General features: G+C 46.4%; 1 protein-coding gene across 9 annotated transcripts in view; it reads right to left on the reverse strand.

Moving 5' to 3' along the window:
• FRMD4A (FERM domain containing 4A) overlaps positions 1-21709 on the reverse strand; it is a 331019-nt gene that overhangs the window by 105946 nt on the left and 203364 nt on the right. For all 9 annotated transcript variants that reach the window (XM_047864925.1, XM_047864923.1, XM_047864920.1 and 6 more), the window contains exons 5-7: positions 16067-16151; positions 3777-3833; positions 2841-2863 (exon numbers count right to left, since the gene is read on the reverse strand). In XM_047864925.1, coding sequence (XP_047720881.1) covers positions 2841-2863; positions 3777-3833; positions 16067-16151 — 165 coding nt within the window. The remainder of the gene's footprint in view (positions 1-2840; positions 2864-3776; positions 3834-16066; positions 16152-21709) is intronic.

The following is a 21709-nucleotide window of genomic DNA, read 5'->3' on the forward strand; positions in this document are numbered from 1 at the left end:
ATGTTTCATCCAACAAATTCACTGAATGGTTACTGGCCACCTATAATGTTTAAGGTCTCCTGCTAAGGCTGTAAAAAAGCCTTAGTTAAAAAAAAAAACTGACTACCTCTGCTTTATAGCAAGAACTTGGGAAGCCTAAACACAAGGGGCCTGGAGGTCTCCTTATGCAAATATTCAAACTGGGTTGAAGGGACTAATTTTAGAATCAGGGGTAAGCACACTGCAACCCACCAGCCCTCTGCTGGTTTTTGTATGGCCCATGAGCTAAGAATGGCTTTTATATTCTTTAAATGGTTAGAAAACAAACAATTCAAAAGAACAGTATTTCAGGATACAAGAAAATGTATACAAGATTCAAATTTCCAAGTCTATAAATGAAGTTTTATTGGAACACTGCTATACTCCTTTATTTACCTGTTGTCTATGGCTTCTTTTGCACTTACAAAGGGAGAGCTGAGTAATTACAGCAGAGATTGTATGGCCCGTAAAATCCAAGATTAGTTACCATCTGGCCCTTTACAGAAAATGTTGGCTTACCCCCCTTTTTTTTTAACGTTTACTTATTTTTGAGAGACAGAGACAAAGTATGAACAGGGGAGGGGCAGAGAGAGAGGGAGACACAGAATCCGAAGCAGGCTCCAGGTTCTGAGCTGCCAGCACAGAGCCCGACACGGGGCTTGAACCCACGAACCGCGAGATCATGACCTGAGCTGAAGTCAGACGCTTAACTGACTGAGCCACCCAGGCACCCCAAACTGACCCTTGTTTTAAATCATAAACTAGGTTTTTTGCTTTTGCTGAGATATCGGAATGAGAACATACACCTCAGGCTTTGTTAGAAAGCTTTAGATATGCACATGGAGACCAAAGAGAAAACAGCGAAGGCTTCACAAACCAGGCCGCATGAACTTGACAAATCTAGACAAGTACAGGTAAGCCACCAACTGAAGTAGTTTAGATCAAATCTGCCAAAGCATGAGAAAACATACAAGTCCCATCATGGAGTAGAGTCAGGATTTGTGTTTCTTTAAAAAAATTTTTTTAATGTTTATCCATTATTTGAGAGAGAGAGAGAGAGAGAGGGAGCAGGGGAGGGGCATAGAGAGGGAGACACAGAATCTGAAGCAGGCTCCAGGCTCCGAGCTGTCAGCACAGAGCCCAGCGCGGGGCTCGAACTCACGGACCGTGAGATCATGACCTGAGCCGAAGGTGGATGGATGCTCAACCAACTGAGCCACTCAGGCACCCCAGATGTTAGAATCTTCTGATAAAGATTTAAAAACAACAGGGGTGCCTGGGTGGCGCAGTCGGTTAAGCGTCCAACTTTAGCCAGGTCACGATCTCACGGTCCGTGGGTTCGAGCCCCGCGTCGGGCTCTGGGCTGATGGCTCAGAGCCTGGAGCCTGTTTCCGATTCTGTGTCTCCCTCTCTCTCTGCCCCTCCCCCGTTCATGCTCTGTCTCTCTCTGTCCCCAAATAAATAAAAAAACGTTGAAAAAGAAAATTAAAAAAAAAATTTAATGTTTGTTTATTTTTGAAAGAGAGAGAGAGAGAGACAGAGTGCAAGCAGGGGAGGGGCAAAGAGAGAGGGAGATACAGAATCCAAAGCAGGCTCCAGGCTCTGAGCTGTCATCATAGAGCCCGACGTGGAGCTCGAACTCACAAACTGTGAGACCATGACCTGAGCCGAAGTCGGACGCTCAACTGACTGACCCACCCAGGCGCCCCAGTGTTTCTTAATTTTAATACCAATTTTGCTTATTTCCTATTGATGAGTCAGAATGCTATGCCCAGACACTCTGTTTTCTTGTACATTTAGACCTTGATTCTAAAATATGGGCTATCCCAGACATCTCTCGGGGAGTTCAAGAAAGCAGAATGCCTGGAATAATGTCTGTCTTTGAGCAGACAGTCCCGTTGGTGGACGTCTACAACTCCCTACTCTGAGGGCTCCACTAACGATCGTGAGAAAATGAGAGGCGATTCAACCACGCTGGCCGATGGGCCAAGCTTCAGAAATGAACGGCACTGAGAAGCTGGCAGTTCCACAAGTTAATAACCAGTGCACAGTGTCCCCGGTGGTTAAGTGTTTACATTCTCTCCGACGGAATATCTAGAGAGGGAAGAAAAGTAGAAGTGGGGAACTGAGATACTTTCATGAAGGAAATCTCCCCATGGGATAGCATTTCGCCCTTTGGAGGAGCAGGAGACTAAAACGGAGAGAGAGAAAAAATGTCCACATTGCGGGATAATCTAAAGCCCTGTTCACACCAGAGTGGTGACTTCAGGCTCTAGGTTCCAGCTGACAAACCTCACTAGTGGCCATGTGTGACAGTGGGTGCTGATCTCTGCTTTAGTGATCTCTAGGCTTTTCATTTAGTACAGAATATCCTCCTTGCTGTTACTATGTTTCCTCTGCCCGATACGTCTGCTTCAATTGACAAGTTGAGAGGTGGCTCTCATCTATATATATATATATATATATATACACATATATATATATATTCAATTTTTTAAATAATTTTGTTTAACATTTATTTACTTTTGAGAGAGAGACAGAGCGTGAGCAGGGGAGGGGCAGAGAGAGAGGGAGACACAGAATCCAAAGCAGGCTCCAGGCTCTGAGCTGTCAGCAGAGAGCCCGACGTGGAGCTCGAACTCACAAACTGTGAGATCATGACCTGAGCCGAAGTCGGACGCTCGACCGACTGAGCCATCCAGGCACTCCTCGTTAATATCTAACATTAAAGCACTGCCCTCCTATAAAGTATAGAAAGAATAGTTTCTTCTAATAAAGATTAACAGAGCACATTAAGAAAACAAATCCTTTTGTAAACTCACCTAGAAAAATCTCCCTTTGCCTCCTGTAGAAGAAAAAAACTCAACGTCAATGAAACATTCCTGTACCGTGTTCCAGACGTTTAAATACATTCCACGGTCATGACCACTCCTCTACTGAGTAAGCTCAGCTTACTACTGCTGCTGTCCTATCTGCTATAGGAAGACAATGGGGAAAGGACCATGCATTTGCCACATGAATATGAGACACAAAATTAAACTTTAGAAAGTTATGTATAAAGAAAATGATCATAACAGCAAAATGCAAGTTTCTACCTCTGGACTCTTGTCTACCTTTTTCTGGATTGAGGATTCCGGATCTGAACATGTGTCTGGGCAGAACTGCTTAGTGTCTTATGTTACTTGTTTTGTATGGTGGGCTCTTTCCTGGTCATCCTAAGGAGGGGCCATGGAACCTTCAAGGAATCTTGACTATAACAGTTGTTTAAGAAATCTTTGTGGAAGAAATAAATGAATGCCGTCCTTCTAATTCATCTTGCCAGCGTTACTAAAACTGTCATTGCTGCCGATTTTCGTTAATACCTCTTTTACCCGTAAGTGAAAGGCCTGTCCTTTCCTTGTCTTTCCATAGGATGTGCAATGATTCTCTTGGCAGTTAAATCTTGCTATTTACTGGGCTTTCTCCAGAGTGGGGGAGGGCACTAACCCTGAAGAAAAGGGAGTTACTGAACGATCCTTGTTTCCCCCAGGCTCAAGTGATACACACAATTTTCCTTTGCAGAGAGACCCTGTCTTAAAATTCTGGAATGCCAGAAGCCTCTATTGACTGCCATGGTGTAGGTCCTTCCTATTAGTGTCATAAATAATTAAGATGACAAATAGGTAGTGAATATGGCAGCCTGCTGGGTGTGCTCAATCTTACTCCCGTCTCTACTGCGTATGGCTCTGGGACAGCCAGATGAGGACAGGACAACTCACCTGTAAAATATAGGAGGCTAATTCAAACACCACTTCACTGTCAACATCGATCAGCTCCTAGAGGGACAAACCAAAAAGAAAGGTAAGTTTGGTCCTTTAACAGGATTTCTTTAGGACATCTCCTAAAAAAAGACCCGCTCTCTTTTTTCTCAGCTGTTTCCCAGAACCTCAAACGCTCAGAGAATATCTCTGTGCCGAATTACTTGGCCCTAAATGATTCCCGACATTCTATTCGCAGCTTTTAGCCAGAGGCGGACCCCAGCGGTCCTGGATCTCCATAGTCACCTCAAAGCTTTAAATCTTGATGAGAAATTAGGGAAATGTTACAAATCTGTGAATCTGATTCATCAGTGGCGTAAGGTTACTTGATAACCAATGGTGATTTCTTGGTGAACTTGACTTTGGGACCAGGAGTAAGGCTTTATGGAAAAGAAAAAAGTCATAATGGGATTGTGACTCTTTAAATTAAAGTTAAATAAAAACTAAAAATACAGTTTCTCATTACAATGCCCTCATTGCTTTTATGCACTCAACAGTTCGATGCAGCGGCTGGCTACCATGGGGTCAGAGCAGGTACGGACCACTTTCGTCCTTGTAGAAAGTTCTACTGGCCAGCACTGCCACAGAGTCTAAGTTTAAAAACGCTTCTTTCCTATTATTTCTTCCCCTAAATATTTAATCATGATCTAAGGATATGGTCTTAAAAGCGTATAAACCTGTCCTTGGTTTTTGAAAAAAATCTCATATATGTATTTTTCAATATGCATATAGTTCATATCCATTTTCTAAATGGCTTTTTGAGGTGTAACTGATACACAGAAAAAATTGCACATTTAATGCACACAATTTGATGACGTTGGACATATGCAAACGTTGTGACCCCATCACTATGGTCAAGGTAATAAACATCTGTCGTCTCCAAGCCCAGTCCTCTCTGCTTTCACTGAGAACAGAAATCCAGAAATGTCAAGGGACTGTCCCCAAGTCACAAGGCCTTAGTGGCCGTGAGGAGACCAGAAACAATCCCCCAACCTCTTGTCCGGCAAGGGACCTCCCTGAGTGCGTGAGTGCCCCCGAGTCAACAGGGACTCAGGAGGTATCAGCTGGTGCTTGTCAGAATGGCTACCATTAAAAAGACAAGAAATAGCATGTGTTGGAGAGCAGGTGGAGAAGAGGGAACCCTCGTGCACTGGGGGTGGGGGGGGGTGAGCATAAACTGGTACAGCCACTGTGGAAAACAGAATGAAGGTTCCTCAAAAATTTAAAAATAGAACTATCGCAGATCATGTGATCCAGAAATTCCACTTCTGGCGACGGGTCCAAGGGAAATGAAACCAACTCAAAAAGATGTCTGCATGCCTTGTTCGCTGCAACAGCCAGTTGTAAACATGGACACAGCCTGTGTCCATCAATGGGTGAATGGATAAAGAAAACGTTGTATAAGCACTGGGCATTGTACGTAAGTGATGAATCACTAAGTTCTGCCCTTGAAACCAGTGTTACACTATATGTTAACTAACTAGAAATTTATTTTATTTATTTACTAACTAGAATTTAAATAAAATTTTGAAAAAAAAAGTGTGTGTGTGTGTGTGTGTGTGTGTGTGTGTGTAATGGAGTATTACTCAGCCATAAAAAAGAATGAAATCTTGCCATTTGTCACAATATAGATAGATCTTGAGGGCATTATGCTAAGTGAGGTAAGCCAGACAGACAAAGACAAGTGCTGAATGATAGTGCTGATACACAGAATGTAAAAGAAAGAAAGAAAATTCAAATTTGTAGATACAGAGAACAGACTGGTTGTTGCCGGCGGTGGAGGGCGGGGGGGGGGGGGGGGGGAAGGTGAAAGGGGCCAAAAAGTAAAAGCTTTCAGTTTATAAATAAGTCCTGAGGATATAATGTACAGCATTGTGACTATAGTCATTGTAGATTTGAAGGTTGCTAAGAGGTATAGTTACTGTATATTTGAAGGTTGCTAAGAGAAGCAGATCTTGGAACTTCTCAACACAAGGAAATAAATGTCTATGTGGACGGACGGTAATGTACAAATATCGGGCCATTATGTTGTACACGTGAAACTAATACAATATTATGTGTCAGTTACATTTCGACTAAAAAAAGTAAGGACTCGGTGTCAGCCAACATATTCTTGGAACCATTATCTGTCACTGAAGTTAGCCAAAACTAGAGTTATTTTTCACTCGAATTATAAACCGAACTCTGATTCATGGATTTTCTAATGAGTTTCTTTTGTGGTCCACAACTGGACCCTGGAATTCAAAACAATGCGCTCGAGCAAGCCTGTATCTTTCGAGGGAGGGATACCATTTGGGCTCTTTCAAAAGGCTTAGTGATTTCAAAGACGGATAATAATATTTGCCACCGAACGACCTTACAAGTGTGGGCTAAGAGAACCAAGGAGACCATATGGAAGGATCGGGCACAATAATTCTTTATGCTTAACCAGCTGAGAGAGCTTTACGGCCGCTGTAATTGATATAGACTGTCAGGGTCGGGATACAGAGGAATGTGTGGAATTGCAGTTCTGGGATTACCAGATCCCATCAGAATGTAAATCATTTAACAATGTACAAATGATTTAACAGAAACACTGTCCAGGGTTTCCACGGCGGACCGCTTCCACATGCGCTACGTTCCTTTCCATTCCCACCGACTGACTTCCTGCACGCTCACGGGCGCTGGCCCCCGCACGCTCTGTGTGCTCTCCTGTCAAACATTTACACCCGTGTTGCAGCTAATGGTCGATGGTGGGCTAATCGTTAACATTCGAGGAGAGGCTTATCTAGCGTGCGACTCAAAACCAGCCATCAGGAACAGCCCTTTTAAGTGTGAACACAAGCTTTTAGTTCATGATGTGACTCATCCGCTAAATGAAAATGTACCTGTAGGGGGAAGAAGGGTAGAGAAGGCAGACGAAGGTCTTTCTTTGGCAATCCAGAGGTGCGATCTTTCTGCTCAGGCAGAGAAAATAAACTGAATGAGACCACAGAGAGGGCAGGCGAAAACCACACACTCTCCTGGGGTGCAGGGTTTTCCCTAGAAGAGGACGACAGGGGAAGGGAGGAGGGCACCTGCTTCACCGACTACTGAATAACGTGTCCGGCTTTCTCTGATCTTTTGAAGAATGCCCCGGAAAGACAAAACGTGACCGCCCGCAGGTGTGCGCGTGTGTGCTCAGAGCAGGGTTGGGGAGGATGGCCCGCTTCCTCCCACTCCGCATTGTTTTATCCCAGGTGACTCAGGAGCTCAAGGAAGAGGCCCGGGGTCATGTATCAGCAGCGTCACGGTTAACAATATTCTCAGAAAGATTTCCATCTGTGGGTCTCCAAGAGTTCCAAGTAAATAGCCCCATGAGAACCCCGGGCGGCAGGTGTGAGGTTCTCCAAACGTGCCGAGAACTGGAGGACCTCTTCACGACCCCAGTGCTCCAAGGGACTTGCTGGGGGTCTTTACACAACCCCGGATCTTAACGAAAAGCATTCCTCCGTCGTCGGCAATGACAGAAATTCCAACCTTCGCGTGAGATTAATACACTCAATATAACAGAAAACGTGACTAACAACCATGTGGTAGGCTGATAAGATTTCAGGGAGGACGATCCATTGCCAGGTCCATCCAGAACAATCTGCAGGGCTCGCCCACCACCACCACGTCTCTCCTCACCACAAAACGACTGAGGAGTTTGGTTCTTGCCACCCTCCTTAAGATCACTTCTACTCTCACTAGAAAGTTCCAGGTTCTAGTTCCAACCCCCCACCCCCATCAGCTCCGGGACACTGAATAAATCACTGGATCTCCTCCCGTTTCGTTTTCCTCCATAGAAGGGGGCTAATGACTTCTTTTCCAATTATTTTACTGAGTTTGGTGAGGAAATGGAGGGTGATTTAGAAACCCTGAGACACACTGCAAATATCCTGTCTGTCTGTAGGATTTATTGGGGCTCACTGGTGCTTACAATCTGACCCCCACAACGTTGCCTCTGTGCTTCAGCGTTGTTCGGCATTCACGGGAATCTTTAGTAAGACGTATTTTTCTAACGAGGAGAGAACATTATGCAAATGTGTCTCCATGTGTGTGTCTATCACCCAAGTGGTCCCGATGCCACATCCAGCCTCCCTGTGCCTGTGTAAGCACCCGGGCTCATTGCACAACTCATAATGGCTGCATGATGACGCCCCAGGCAAACAGGGGCTGGGGTGCAGGAAGGGACTGACGTGGTCTTGCACAACCGTCTTCCTTAGCCCTTTGCCAGTTTTTCATCAGTCAAGTTCCCTCCTGTTTGGCTAATGACCCACTGGGGTATGGGCCATTCATGCTGGGCCACCGTGCTCTGACTCTGTGGCACAGTGATTCCTTCTGCTTCTGGCCCATATCGTGACCCCGGGGAGTCTCTCACTTAGAGGTCACGAGAACCACCAAGATGGTAAGCCAGAGTGAAATTTGTCTCTAGAATTGAAAATGAAAAGTCCCTCTCTGTCCTTCTTTCCTTTCACCCCCTGTCATAAGAACACACACACTAAACCTACCATCATCAAGTGAAAAGACAAGGAAGGGCTGGGATTCTGTAAGTCTGCGACTAATACTTATGTTGCTTCCTTTGTCCTGTGGGGCCTGACTGCGGGCTTTGTTTCTCTCATCTTCAGACAAGATGATACGATCTGTTCATTAGCAAAGCTCTTTGAAGATCTTGGATAAAGACCACTTACTTCAATTTCAACAAGAGTGATGGTGTTTAGCCCTACATAGCAAAGGCAACCCAAGGATGATTATTTAAATTTTAATAATTTGTGAAGCTCCCAGACCTACGTGGACAGCTCAGAGAAGAAGGCGGGGCAAGACCAGCAGCCCACATAAAGCAGGAATTTTAAGTTTCTTTAGACATGATCTGCTCTCAGTGGGTACATGTAGGCATCAGACTGGACCATTTCACAGGAGCTATGCAAATCCTTGCTCCCTGGGATTGGAAAGTAACTGATGAAAAACAATTTACTGAGCATTGTGTATGTGCCTAGTTTAGTGACAGTCATGGAAGGTGACCATAAAAACTCACTCTGAAAAATGCTCATGCCAATTTGTCCTCCAGCCCAAAGAGTCCCACTGCAGCCCACCTTTAGATACAGATGATGGGTTGCTTCTTTGACGATCACTGGCGGACAAGATAAGGGTTGAGAACAAGCACTTCGGTGTGACAATCATATTTAAGAGTGGATAGTCAATCCCGTATTATCAATCGGAATCCTTCTTTTTTAAAAATTAAAAAAGACACTGACATTTTGTGTCCTAGCACTTGTGGCTGGCAAGACTTTCAAAAATTATTGTGGTGATGACCTCTTGACAGCAATTTGCCTTCAGCAGCGGAGAGAAGGCAGGATTCTATCCTGCAGCCTGAAGGCGGGGCAAAAGCTGAGATCAGAATCCGCATCCACCCCATCACTCCCATTGGGTATGACAAGTCCACTGTCTCCCATGGGGCTGGTCGATGGGCCTCTTCGGTTTGGCAGAGGAAGCCACATCCAAAGAGAGAGAAGACTGGAAAGAAAGCTTGGCAGGAGAGCTCTGCTTTCCTGCGTGATTTTCCAGGCAACACACAACATCAAGGGTAGACTTCCCATGGGAGTTTTCCACAAAAAAAGGCACACATTTATAAGTCAGTTTTATCTATCCCCTGGTCATAAATTTCCTTTCCATCATCCACCTGTAATCGTGGCGACTTAAAACACATGAGAAATGCTGTTGAAGCATGTGGCTATGTGGGGTGTCAGTGACCCCCACTCTGTACCTCCTCCTGTTCCCCTTGAAGTTCACAATTAGAACCCTGCTCTCTCATGACCATATTTTAATCCTCTGCTACTTGGATTGATTCTGACTGTATTTTCCTGCTATTTTTGTAGAAAATAGGGGGACCGTAAAGTGCAAAGCAAAAGGAAGTGAGAGAGAAACCCACAGGGTCAGGCCGTCGGCCTCCCGGTGAAGAAAGAGTGGAAGGCAGGAAGGTGGGGCTCCTAATTTGGGGAAAATGACAAACAGAACAAAACAAAACAAAACACCTTTCCTCACTTTTCTGCTATTAACGAGATCAGAGGTTTGTTCTCTGGAAAAGATGCACAGGAAGCTGGAATGAGGTCCACCCAAAGTGCCAGGATTAGAAGGGAATCTGTACCCCAACTGGAGGTGTTTTCTCCCCGATCCTGGAGGTGGGGGACACACCCAGGCAGGAAGTGGAGGACCAGACAGGAAGTAGAGACCAGACAGGAAGTAGAGGATGAGCACTCAGACAGGAAGTGGGAAGATTCTCCCCTGGAGAGAATAAGGAGCCACAAGAAAGGTCATCCAAACGCTGCCATTCAGGCTTCCTACTCAAAGAACCAGACTGCCACTGGCTCACTCCACGGGGACATCCACCAGCGGACCACCTCCACCTGGGTGCCTCACTCTTACCTACAGATGGACGGACCACGACCAACAGTCAACTGAAGAAAGTCTCTAATATGAAAGACAGAGACCAAAATAAATACATGGGGGGGTGAGGGGGGAGGGGGGAAGAACTAAAAAGAAACAGAAACGTCACAGAATGTGCCTAATTGACGTTGAAACAAAAGGAGTTCAAAAATAGTAAAGAATAATATAATTAAAAAATATATATACATAAAGATCAGATAATATGAAGTCTTAGAAATTAGAAACATAGTATCAAAAGTTAAAAAGCCAATAGAGGCTCAAGATAATACTGATCAAATCTTCTAGAAAGTAGAATAAAAGGACAGAGATGGAAAATAAGAGCTGCAAGGTATCAAAGCAGGAGGCTTTGCCCAGCATCTAATTAGCAAGAGTTCCACAAGGAGAGCACAGAGAAAAGAGGAGACACCATCAAAAAAAATAATACAGAAAAATCTCCCAGAATTAAAGAATACCAGTCTCCAGACTAAATATCCACTCAAACTATCAGTCAGATATAACACTCCATATCCATATCCATATCCATATCCATATCCATATCCATATCCACTCAAACTATCAGTCAGATATAACAGTAGAAGAGAGACTTTCTCAGATACGCAAGGACCCAAACACTGCACTTCCTATATGCACTTTCCCCGGATTTACTGGAGGATGTTCTCCAGTGAAACAGTGGCATAAAAGAAAACACAGGAAGACTTGGGATCCAGGAAACAGAGGACCCACTCCAGAGCTGAGTGGCGAACAGACAGGATGGGTAAGGGGGTCCTGTGCTGGGGGCTGTGGATGAGGCCAGGTCCAGACTGGAGTCAGAGGATGGAAGGTGACAGGGAGGTCCCAGGAAGCAACGGCAAAAACCCAACTCAAGAGAGGAATGGATGAATCACCCGAAGCGCTTGGAAATTAATGTGGGCATGCATCGGGAGTCCGGAGGAGCTCTTGGGAAAAAAAATGATGGGTACATAGAAACTAAACAAGTAACAGCAAGGCAGTTATTACCTTTAGGTAAGACAAGTGGTTGTCTAAAAAAGGGAATCACAACCATAGAATGCTACCTGGATTAGTCATAATAATGTAATGCTAACGGCTGTAGCTTTTACCCAGAACTGTGCTTACCGCCATTTTGGGAAAATGGGGAATGAGAAAGTGTGGGTGGTTGTACACGACACCTTAATCTTCACCTGTCCCAATTGGAATTCAATAAATCCAAAATGGATAAATCAAGGAATAATGCCTCGTGCCAACTTACTTAGACATAGGCAAAAAAACAGAAGGAACGGCTAAAATTGTTGAAGGGGGTGGGCTTTTTTTCATAATAAGTCTCTTATTTAAAGCCATTCAAAGCCAGTGGGTTGGGCGTCCGACTTCAGCTCAGGTCATGATCTCACGGTTTGTGGGTTCGAGCCCCACGTCGGGCTCTGTGCTGACAGCTCAGAGCCTGGAGCCTGTTTCAGATTCTGTGTCTCCCTCTCTCTCTGCCCCTCCCCTGCTCGTGCTCTATCTGTCTCTGTCTCTCAAAAATAAATAAACGTTAAAAAAAATTTTAAAGCCACTTGACTTTAAATTTTTTTTTAACATTTTTTATTTCTTGAGAGACAGAGACAGAATGCGAGTGGGGGAGGGGCAGAGAGAGAGAGAGAGAGAGAGAGAGAGAGAGAGGACAGAATCCAAGGCAGGCTCCAGGTTTATTTATCTGAACAATTCAGATTTCTGGTACCCTGCAGGAATCATTCCCTAAGAAACAGGGAGGGAGGTAATACCAATCTTGCGCTGGGTAAACCGAAGCCCCCGTCTATCAGCATCGCACTATGTCTATCTATCAGCATCTGGCACTGCCCTCCGGGCTCCTCCAGGTCTCCAAAGTGCCAGAGGCGGCGTCGAGGGGCACACAGGAACTCTCAGCCAAGATGAACAACCCACGTCTGGGTTCAAGTGAACAGTGCTATCACAGTGGGAGCTAGCTCATCACGTGCCTGGCCCAGTGCTAACCAACTACACTCCCGCTTCATCTGGCTTTGGCTTCCCAATAAGGGGGTGGGTCAAGGTCTTTAATGTCCTTGTTCAACCAAAGAGGAGATATTCAGCCTGGGGACGCCACAGAAGGCACGCACGTTCACTGCATTCACTGCGGGGCACAGCTCGGACGGGAACCCAGGCGTGCGGGGCTCCAGATCGCAACTCCCAATGACACTCTGTGCGGGGCCTTCCCCCCGCGTTTGCATAGTTACAAGTGTGCAAAACTGGCCGTCCTGTCTGTTCCACCACTTCTGGTCCTTGGTCCTTGAGTAAGTCCCTTAACCTCCCGGACATCAGTTTCTTTCTCTGGAAAGCTAAAGATTCTGGGTCTATCTCACCCAGGAGGCTCACACAAGATGATACATGTGAACATTTCAAATAAGCCCGAAGTGGGGGCGCCTGGGTGGCTCAGTCGGTTAAGCGTGTGACTGGCTCAGGTCATGATCTCACGGTTCGTGGGTTCGAGCCCCGCGACGGGTGCTGTGCTGAATCTCGGAGCCTGGAGCCTGCCTCGGATTCTGTGTCTCCCTCTCTCTCTGCCCCTCCCCTATTCACGCTCTGTCTCTGTCTCAAGAATAAATAAACATTAAAAAAAAAAAAATCAAATAAATAAGCCCGAAGTGCCAATTTCTGCAAACGAAAATATTATTTCTGATGGACGGGAGGGAGACAGGCAGTCTTGTGACCCTACTTGGTCTCGGATAGAAACTTCAGGGAAGCCAGGCCCCAGTCTGGATCCTGAGAAGAGACAGCTGGGGTTCTGGATGGCAGAGAGCCGCCCAGGCGATAGGCTGGGGGACGCTGCGGGTGCCTTGGCCCCAAACGTGGCTGCACTGTTACCCCCACCAGAAGAACCTGGGGATTTGGTCTCCTGTTCCATTTTCCATTGATCCCAGAGTCTTCGAGCAGCATGGTATTCATAAGCACTGCAGCCTTCCGCTCCAGCTAAGCATCTGTATCTGGACTGAATCGAACACCTCCGAGAGAGAGAAACTTTCTCACCTTTACCCAGGTGTCTGTACAAGCACTGTCTGGGGCCAATTTTCCCGCCGGGCTGAACTGAGGAAATCAGTTCGGGGGACTGGTGCTTCTAGACATTCACTGCCCCAGGGTGCCACCTGGTGGACAATGCTCAACTTTTTATTCCTGAACTTTCTCCAAGGGCCTTCCCGTTCATTAAACAAAAACCCTCAGAGACTCAGTCTGTAAGCTACCTGAGGCCGGTATTATTATTTCCACGCTTTAATGAGAAAATGGGCTTAGAGAAAGGAAGGAATTTGCAAGTTCCTGGACCTGCGGTTAGTGTCTTTTTCCTCCATTCAGCGAAACCCCCAAATAATGTAGTCTGAGCGGTCTGGGCTTGAGCCAGTTTAAGTCCTGGCTCAGCAACTGTCACCAAGTGAGGTCCTTTCACACGACTGAATTTGATCCTTACCAGGCCCTCCATCACTGTGGACACCTGCATTTAGAGGGACTATTCTGTGCAACGAATGTGCTGACGTATTTCTAGAAGAAAAACGGATGGCTGATATACCAATCCAACTTGTGTGTGCGTGCGTGTGTCTGTGTGTGTGTGTTTTAATGTTCAGTGAGTTGTTGCAATCCCCCCAGATAGGGTTTGGTTAGACATGAAAACACAGGCGGTAGGATCTCCTCAGACTTCTCTGAGGACGGCCACTGAGCACTTTACAATGAGTGCACTTAGCTTTGAAGTTCTCTGTGGCTGCCAGGGCATTCTCCACTCTCGGGAGAGCCTGCCCTCTGGGGCTCAGGGCAGCCCAGCGGTTGGGCCCCACGATCTGGAGTCAGGCTGCCAGCTTCGGGCCCCCCAGCCAATGTTGCCATTTGGCAGATACGCGACCTCGGGCGAATCTCCTAACTTCCCTGTGCCTCACCTTCCTCACAGGGAAAACCTGGATAGAAAGTAGTATTCGCCTCAAAGTGTTGTGAAGGTTCAGCCGCACAACTTACAGAAAGCCCTCAGCACCGAGCATGCCACGGTGCGATATTCTTAAATATCAGCTTTCTCTGTGGTGGTTAGTGAGCTGGCCTGAGGTGGTGCCCTGAAGGCTTCCTTCATGAGCACCAGTGTGGGTGTTCAAATACGTTCTCCCAGGAGAGGCTCTCAAGGTGTTCTGCAAGCCTCCTTCCCGAGGGAGGGGGTGTGTGCTAGAAATGTGTGTGGGCATTTTGGGTTATCCAATGAAAGGAAACACTACAAGCATGTGAACTTGATGCAGGGTGAGGGACTGTCCTACCCAGTTAACTGTCTCCTGACTGGCGCCTGGGTGGCTCAGTTGGTTAAGCATCCGACTTCGGCTCAAGTCATGATCTCACGGTTCGTGGGTTCGAGCCCTGCATTGGGCTCCGTGCTGACAGCTCGGAGCCCGGAGCCCACTTCGGATTCTGTGTCTCCCCCTCTCTCTCTGCCCCTCCCCCACTCATGCTCTGTCTCTCTCAAGAACAAATAAACTTAAAAAAAAATTAGAAAACAATATTACAAAGAAAGAATTGTCCCTCGAATAGCCATGTTTCTAAAGAAGATGTACAAATGGCCAACAAGCATCTGAAAAGATGCTCAGCATCTTTAGGGAATCATTAGGGAAATGCAAATCAAAATCACAATGAGATACTGGCTAACACGCAGCAGGGTGGCTATTATTAAAACCCCCCCACAAAATAACAAGTGTTGGTGAGGAAGTGGAGAAACTGGGACCTTTATGCACTGTCGGTGGGAGTACAAATGGTGCAGTCACTGTGGAAAACAATATGGCAGCTCCTCAAAAAATGAGACGTACAATGACCATATGATCCAGCAGTTCCACTTTTGGGTACACACCCGAAAAAAGTAAAAGCAGGGACTTGAAGAGATATTTACAGGCCCATGTTCACAGCAGCACTAAACGCAATAGCCCAAAGGTGTAAGCAAGCCAAGTGTCCATTGACGGATGAATGGATGAACAATATGTGGTCTATACGTACAATGGAATATTATTCAGCCTTAGAAAGAAAGGGAATTCTGACCTGTACTATAACGTGGATAAACCTTGAGGTCCTACTGCTGAATGAAATGCACCAGTCACAGAAGAACAAACACTATAGGATCCTCTTATGTGACGTCCCTAGAGTAGTCCAATTCATAGAGACAGAAAGTAGGATGGTGATGGCCAGGGGCTGGGGGGATGGGTAGATCAGGGAGTGAGCGTTTAGTGGGGACGGCGTTTCAGTTTTGCAAGATGCAAAGAGTTCTGGAGACGGATGGAGGTGATGGTTGCACGGCACTGTAAGCGGACTTAATATCACTGAACTGTATACTTACCAGTAATTACAATGATAAATTTTATGTGTATTTTAGCATCCTTAAGAAAAAAAATCTGTCCAGCCTAAAGTGCCGATTGATGCAAATTGCATCACTGAGAGATGTTGCCAGAACATCTAAAAACGGTCAATATGCATGCATTTGGTTATAAGCAGCCCACTCATCCTTCGGAGACCGATCCGCGTGGACCCTGGGCATCTGCCCTCCCCGTCCACGTCTCCCCTTTGTCACAGCTGCCAGGTTGAGGGACGAAGGCACACCTCCAAGGAGCCAAAGAGTGACAGGATCCGGATGAGTCCCGTTATTAAACAGATAGTATTACTTCCATGACGTTCTCATTTATTTATACTAATTCACTTATCAATTACGTCTACTAAGCAATACAATCACATCGGGGCAGCGACTTGGGAATGCCAGCTCCAAACGCTACTCTCAGATTTCAGGGGAAAGCTGAATGGGAAGAAAAAGTGCTTACCTTGTAGATACAGGACTTAGCATTCAGGAAGAAGAGCTCAATGGTGGCATTATCCTTTAGGTACGAGATGCTTTCTATGTAGAACCTGAAAGACAAGACTGCAAGTGAACCACAGAAGCAGCAACTGAGATCGACTGTTTTCTGAGCTACAGGATTGGATGTGAGGACCAGAACTCCCAATCCCTATGGAAAAGAAAAAGGTGTGATCAGTTTTCCCATGGTTCCTTTCTGAAAGAAAGCAGAGTGTTTCAAGCCGTCTTCTAGTACCTTAGGACAGCTATGTCTGCCAACCTTCACCATGGTTCAAGGACCTGGGACAGCCATCAGCTTCCGAGAGTACGGATTAAATCTGACCATCTACTTTCTTTTTCCTGACCCGCCTTCCAATTTTTTAAATAATATTGTTTGTTTTCAGGGCACCTGGGTGGCTCAGTCAGTTGAGCATCTGACTCTTGATTTCGGTTCAGGTCATGATCCCAGGGTCATGGGACTGAGCTCTGCATCGGGCTCCACACTGAGCGTGGAATCTGCTTATAATTCTCTCTCTCTCCCTCTACCCGCCTGCCCCTCTCCTCTCCGTGCGATCTCTCTCTCTCTCTAAAATAATTTTTAAAAATCAATTAAAAAATATTATTTGTTTTCAACATATTTTTTTTGTGCTAATCACTGTTGAGTTGGATTTCTTAACGATAATTTCTTCTGCTCAGTTGAAGAAGGGGGGCCCTACTTCTCTCTGAAATGGTTACACTATGTTTCCCCAAAGGCGGTGAGGTGTGGTTTGATTTCTGTGTATCCCGAGAGCTGAGGCAAGGGTTGGGAACACTCTGATGTTAATGCACATTAAGCCAAATGAGATTGAATTTTTATCCAGATGAAGCTTATAGATTTTTTTTTCACGATGCAACATGCTGAAATTATTTATACATTTACTACACCTTTACACATCGACTTTGGAGTGCATTAAATTACTTAATTAGATAAGGCACTTGTATTTGTCTCAGGACCAGCTGCATGCAGGGAATAGCTGCTGTGGTCACGGAGGCGGGGGACAGAATGCAGAGCCTTGCAGGGGAACAGGACCTGCGTGGGGGTGACCGCTCCTGTGGGGCACTGGATCCTTGCCTCCTGGAAACAGGGGCTACCCCGAGATGGCAGAAGGCAAAAGAAGACAAGTGCTACTTTCGAGAACAGTCTTACAATGGGATGGAAAGAAACCTGGGGAGGAAATCAAGAGACCAGTGACCTGGGCCTAGCACCGTAGGATTTAGGGCAGATCCCATAATCTCTCTGGGCTTCTGTGTTCCAGACTGTGATGGAAGATAGCAGGACCCAGTCAGTGGTTCTCCACCCAAGAAGTCTACCGCGGTCAGAGGCTGGAAACTCCTCCAGATTCCCACAACAGCCAAAAGAACAAACCAACACCGTACGAGGCAAACAAAACCCATCCCGAGGCAAGGACGAGCGCACAGCCCACCAGTTGGCAACCTCTTGTCTGTAGACTAATAATGCCTTCTACCGTTTTTCCAACACGTGCAGAGGCTGCCAGGATTAACACCAGGCCGATCGCTTTGGTTTGTGAGTGATTCCAGAGTAACTTCTGATATTAGCGGATACGTTCAGTCAGTATTAACACGATGACCACCAAATGAGAGTCTATAAAATGTTTGGAGATGACAGTATGGCCCCCATTCTTGCAAAGCCTGGGAATGAGTAGGCTGGTGGGTCTCTACCACCTGCTCTCTCCCTGAAAGAAAAAAAAAAAAGAAGAAGAAGAGGAAAAAAAAGAAAGAAAAAAAAGAAAGCACCTTGCCTCCTGCTTTTGGAGCAGGTATTTGAGGTCATGGAGGTCTCGGCGAAGGGTCTGCTGCGGCCTGGGAGGAAGGCAAACTTTCGCTTCTCCACTAGCAGAGACTTGAAATGAAGCAGCAAACTCTAAGTCTTTCTTAAATTTTATTTATTTTTATTTTATTTTATTTTATTTTATTTTATTTTATTTTATTTTATTTTATTTTATTTTTTATTTTATTTATTTTTATTTCAGAGAGAGAGCACATGCATGCAAGCAGGGGAGAGGGGCAGAGGGCGAGACAGACAGAATCCCAAGCAGGCTCCACACTGAGCACAGAGCCCGATGTGGGGGCTCAATCCCACGACCCCCAGATCTTGACCAGAGCTGACATCAAGAGCCTGGGCGTTCAACTGATTGAGCCACTCAGGCGTCCCACAAACTCTATGTCTTAAAGCAAAATAAGTTAAATTTGATTTAATAAAAAAAAAAATCCACATTTGTTGTGAAGGGTCAACAGCAAAATCAGAAGAAAGGAAGGAAGGAAGGAAGGAAGGAAGGAAGGGGAGAGGGGAGGAAGGGAGGGAGGCCAATTTGCAGGCATGGCACGTTACACAAGAATCTTGTTTTGTTCAAGCTACAGCTCTCACCCCAGAAAGCACCGCGCCCTCCACACCCCAACCCACCCCTGCTCCCTTCTGCCCTCACTCCAGAACACCTTGTTTTCAGGGACTCCGCAGACGCCCTCGGGGAAGGGCTCCACCTCTGCTCGTGGTGATGCCGCAGGCCATACTTTTCTGTTCCCTCGGGCGTCTTCTTTCTAGGCTACTACTGCCTCCTGGAGAGCCAGGCCCCAGTCCCACTTGGTTTTGTTTTTTTTTTTTTTTTTTTGCATCTCCAGCACTAATACAGCACCTGGCACACACACAGGGGCTTAGTAAGTTAAGTGTGGGCCAAAGACCCAGCTTTCAAGTTCACTTCTCCCCACTCGCAGATGAGTGGAGTTTCCAGGACGGGACAGTGAGCTGGGCAATGAACAATGAAGGCCCTCAGAAATAACCAATTCCTGGGCGTCCGGAAATCCACCCCCCGCCCCCAGGGGGCACTGACATTCCACCCCAGGCCCTGCTCCTCTGCCCTTTGCTCACTGACAACATGGGAAGTTGTACAAGCAAGCTGCTGATCACCTTGAATCTTAAAGTCAGAACAACAGCAGAGGTTTCTTGAGTCTGACAGTGAGTGACCTTAGACCTGCCGTAATAATTGTGAGTCTAAATCTATGGGGTCTGAAAGAACGTAATTTCCGACAAAATGCCTTATGTCTTTATTGCTTTTAATTCTTGAGAACTAAGAAGTGAAGACATTCACTAACTGCCCCCCTCACCCCGACAATTTTCTCGAGAGTGTATGAGAAAAACACAATGCTCCCCCCCACCCCGCTCTCTCTAGCAACGGAAAGTGGACAGGAGAGGGCCAATCCTGTTCTCTGCGACAGCATTCGTTTGCGCCGAGTTCTCCGCTGTCTGGCTGTACAAGGGGCAGGAAGGCAGAGGAAATAACGATATACTCTGAGATGAGGAAAATAAACCACTTCCTCTTGACAGAAACTGGAAAGCAGCTTCCTGTTAACCTTTATCACCGAGAAACAGCCTGGAAAGCACTGTGAGCCCCGGGCCTGTCATATTATTATTCCATAACCCTGGATATTTGACTCATCCTGAACTTGCCATCTGTGCTAGGGAAGCCTTGCGAGTCAAAATGCCCAGAGAAAAACAGACCTCGGACATCTCATTCCAGGCTCAGGGCAAACTGCGGGAGCACAGGGAGAAGAAACTTCTGGGGAAGCAGGAAACACTGATGGTTTGGGTACAAAGTAGGGATTTTTTTTTTTTTTTTTTTTTTAAACCAGTTCTGTTCCTTTTGATTTTCAGGAGAGATCCTCCTTTCTGGCAGTAGGTGGCGATGTTGCATTTCTTTAACTACCAGTGTGGGGAATTTGGGTGGGGGGGGGGGGGTGCTTCCTTCAAGACTTGGTTCACAAAGAAAATTCCGGGTCTCTGGGTAAACCCAGGGAACTGAAGGCTTCCTTATAGATTTGACAGGGTCTCCGCAGACAATTCCAAGCCTGGCTCTGTATTAACCATGGGTTTTTGGTGCTCAGACTTCTGGGACCTTGGTGGCTCTGGAGGGACAGCCCCTCCCGTGGTTGACCAGTTCCTAGAGATGCGAGCTCACCTTTCAGACCAATCCGCTCTCACACACCCTTCCTGCTCCTTTGTGGGGTGCTCACACCCCAGGGCACTAAGCTCCTGCCCTAATCACCCCAGGGCCAGGGCAAGACAACTCTGGACAGCCCCCAGGCCCCAAAGCCCACTGAAATTATCCCAAGTAGCCAGTGCTAAACCTGCTTACCCTGCCTCACCCATTCCTTCCTGGAGAAACCACAAAACAAAGGCTCTTGCCCACACTCCCCCCCCCAACTCCCTCTGCCTCCTGACCAGTGCTGGCTCTCGCTGTGAGGCCCTGCAGCCCTATCTGGTGTGGCCTGCTCCCCCCTCTTGGGAACTGTGAACAGCAAACTATCTTTCCAATGGCCGTCTTCCTTCCTCTACTCCTGATGTGCCGGCCTCACTGTATCTGAGTAATAATAAAACTTACACATGAAAACGTGTTCTTCAGCACATTTAGCAGTACTGAATCTTAGGTCTTTTTTTTTGAGTCAAAGGGCCAACCTTTGATGAGTCTGTTCCCTGAATTCCATAAGCAACGTCACACCCAACCTGGCCCAGAAGATGCCGACCTGAGCTGTTTCATCAGAGGGTCTGAACTAGGATAAATGTGTGCTATGCTATTCTGTGTTTGGGCATACACAATAATCAAGAGGTTCTGAAGCCTTGGGGAGTCTTGTCCCCTTTAACATGTGGACGCCTCAGACCGTGGCGGCTTGAATGGGGTCCAACCACAGGATCTCAGTCAGGTTTCCTCCTCTGCCCGCCCCCCCACCCCCAGCTCCTCCTCTTCCCTCTCACATCCTCCCTTTGGCACTTGGGAATCACCCAATATTTACAGCAAGTGTTAGTTAAATGGACCACTGATTTCATTTCATTTCCTAACGCACACACAAATGTCACATTTGGAATGCTGACTTTTAGTAGCAAAAAGGAGCGATCACAATGAAAAGGATAATTGATACTGTTGTGAGTTTCTGGGGCCAAATATCTCTGATATTTAGGATCTGAACAGGTCTAAAATCTCAACTGGGGCGGGGAGGGAGGGGGCGCTTCCTTAAAGACCTGATCTAGCAAGTTCTGCTTAGCAGGCACCTCATTTTAGATCCATACCATCATTGTTACTATGGTGACAAGAAACAGGAGTTGCTTGTCTCAACCAGCCAGGAAAGACACCAACCATCAGGCCATAAACTTGGCTGTAAAATCCCCTCTCCCAGATTCAAGCTTCCTGGGATCGTCTCTCTCTCTCTCTCTCTCTCTCTCTCTCTCTCTCTCTCTCTTTTGTGCTCAGTTCAGTTTATTGTTTGTGAAACTCGGTTTGAGGAGACAAACCTAATCTCGGTTTATTTTCCCACAAACAGCGTGGGTGATCGGAGTTGCAGGGACGCTTGGGTGAAGAATACACAATTTAAAAAAAAAAAAACAGCCCAGACACGGAGTAATCATTCTGAGCACAAACGTGTTCCCACAAAAATACAGGGAGATTTCCTTGGGTGTGTAGTGATATTTTCCCTATAACTTTTCTTGGCCTATTTCTTAAGCTCGCCTGGTGAATACGGTCAGAAGCTCATTGTTCTCAAATCTGCGGAGCTTGTCTCATGGTCCTAACCACTGGTCTGTAGTTGA

The sequence above is a fragment of the Prionailurus viverrinus genome, chromosome B4 (genome assembly GCF_022837055.1).
Source record: "Prionailurus viverrinus isolate Anna chromosome B4, UM_Priviv_1.0, whole genome shotgun sequence".
Lineage (NCBI taxonomy): Eukaryota > Metazoa > Chordata > Mammalia > Carnivora > Felidae > Prionailurus > Prionailurus viverrinus.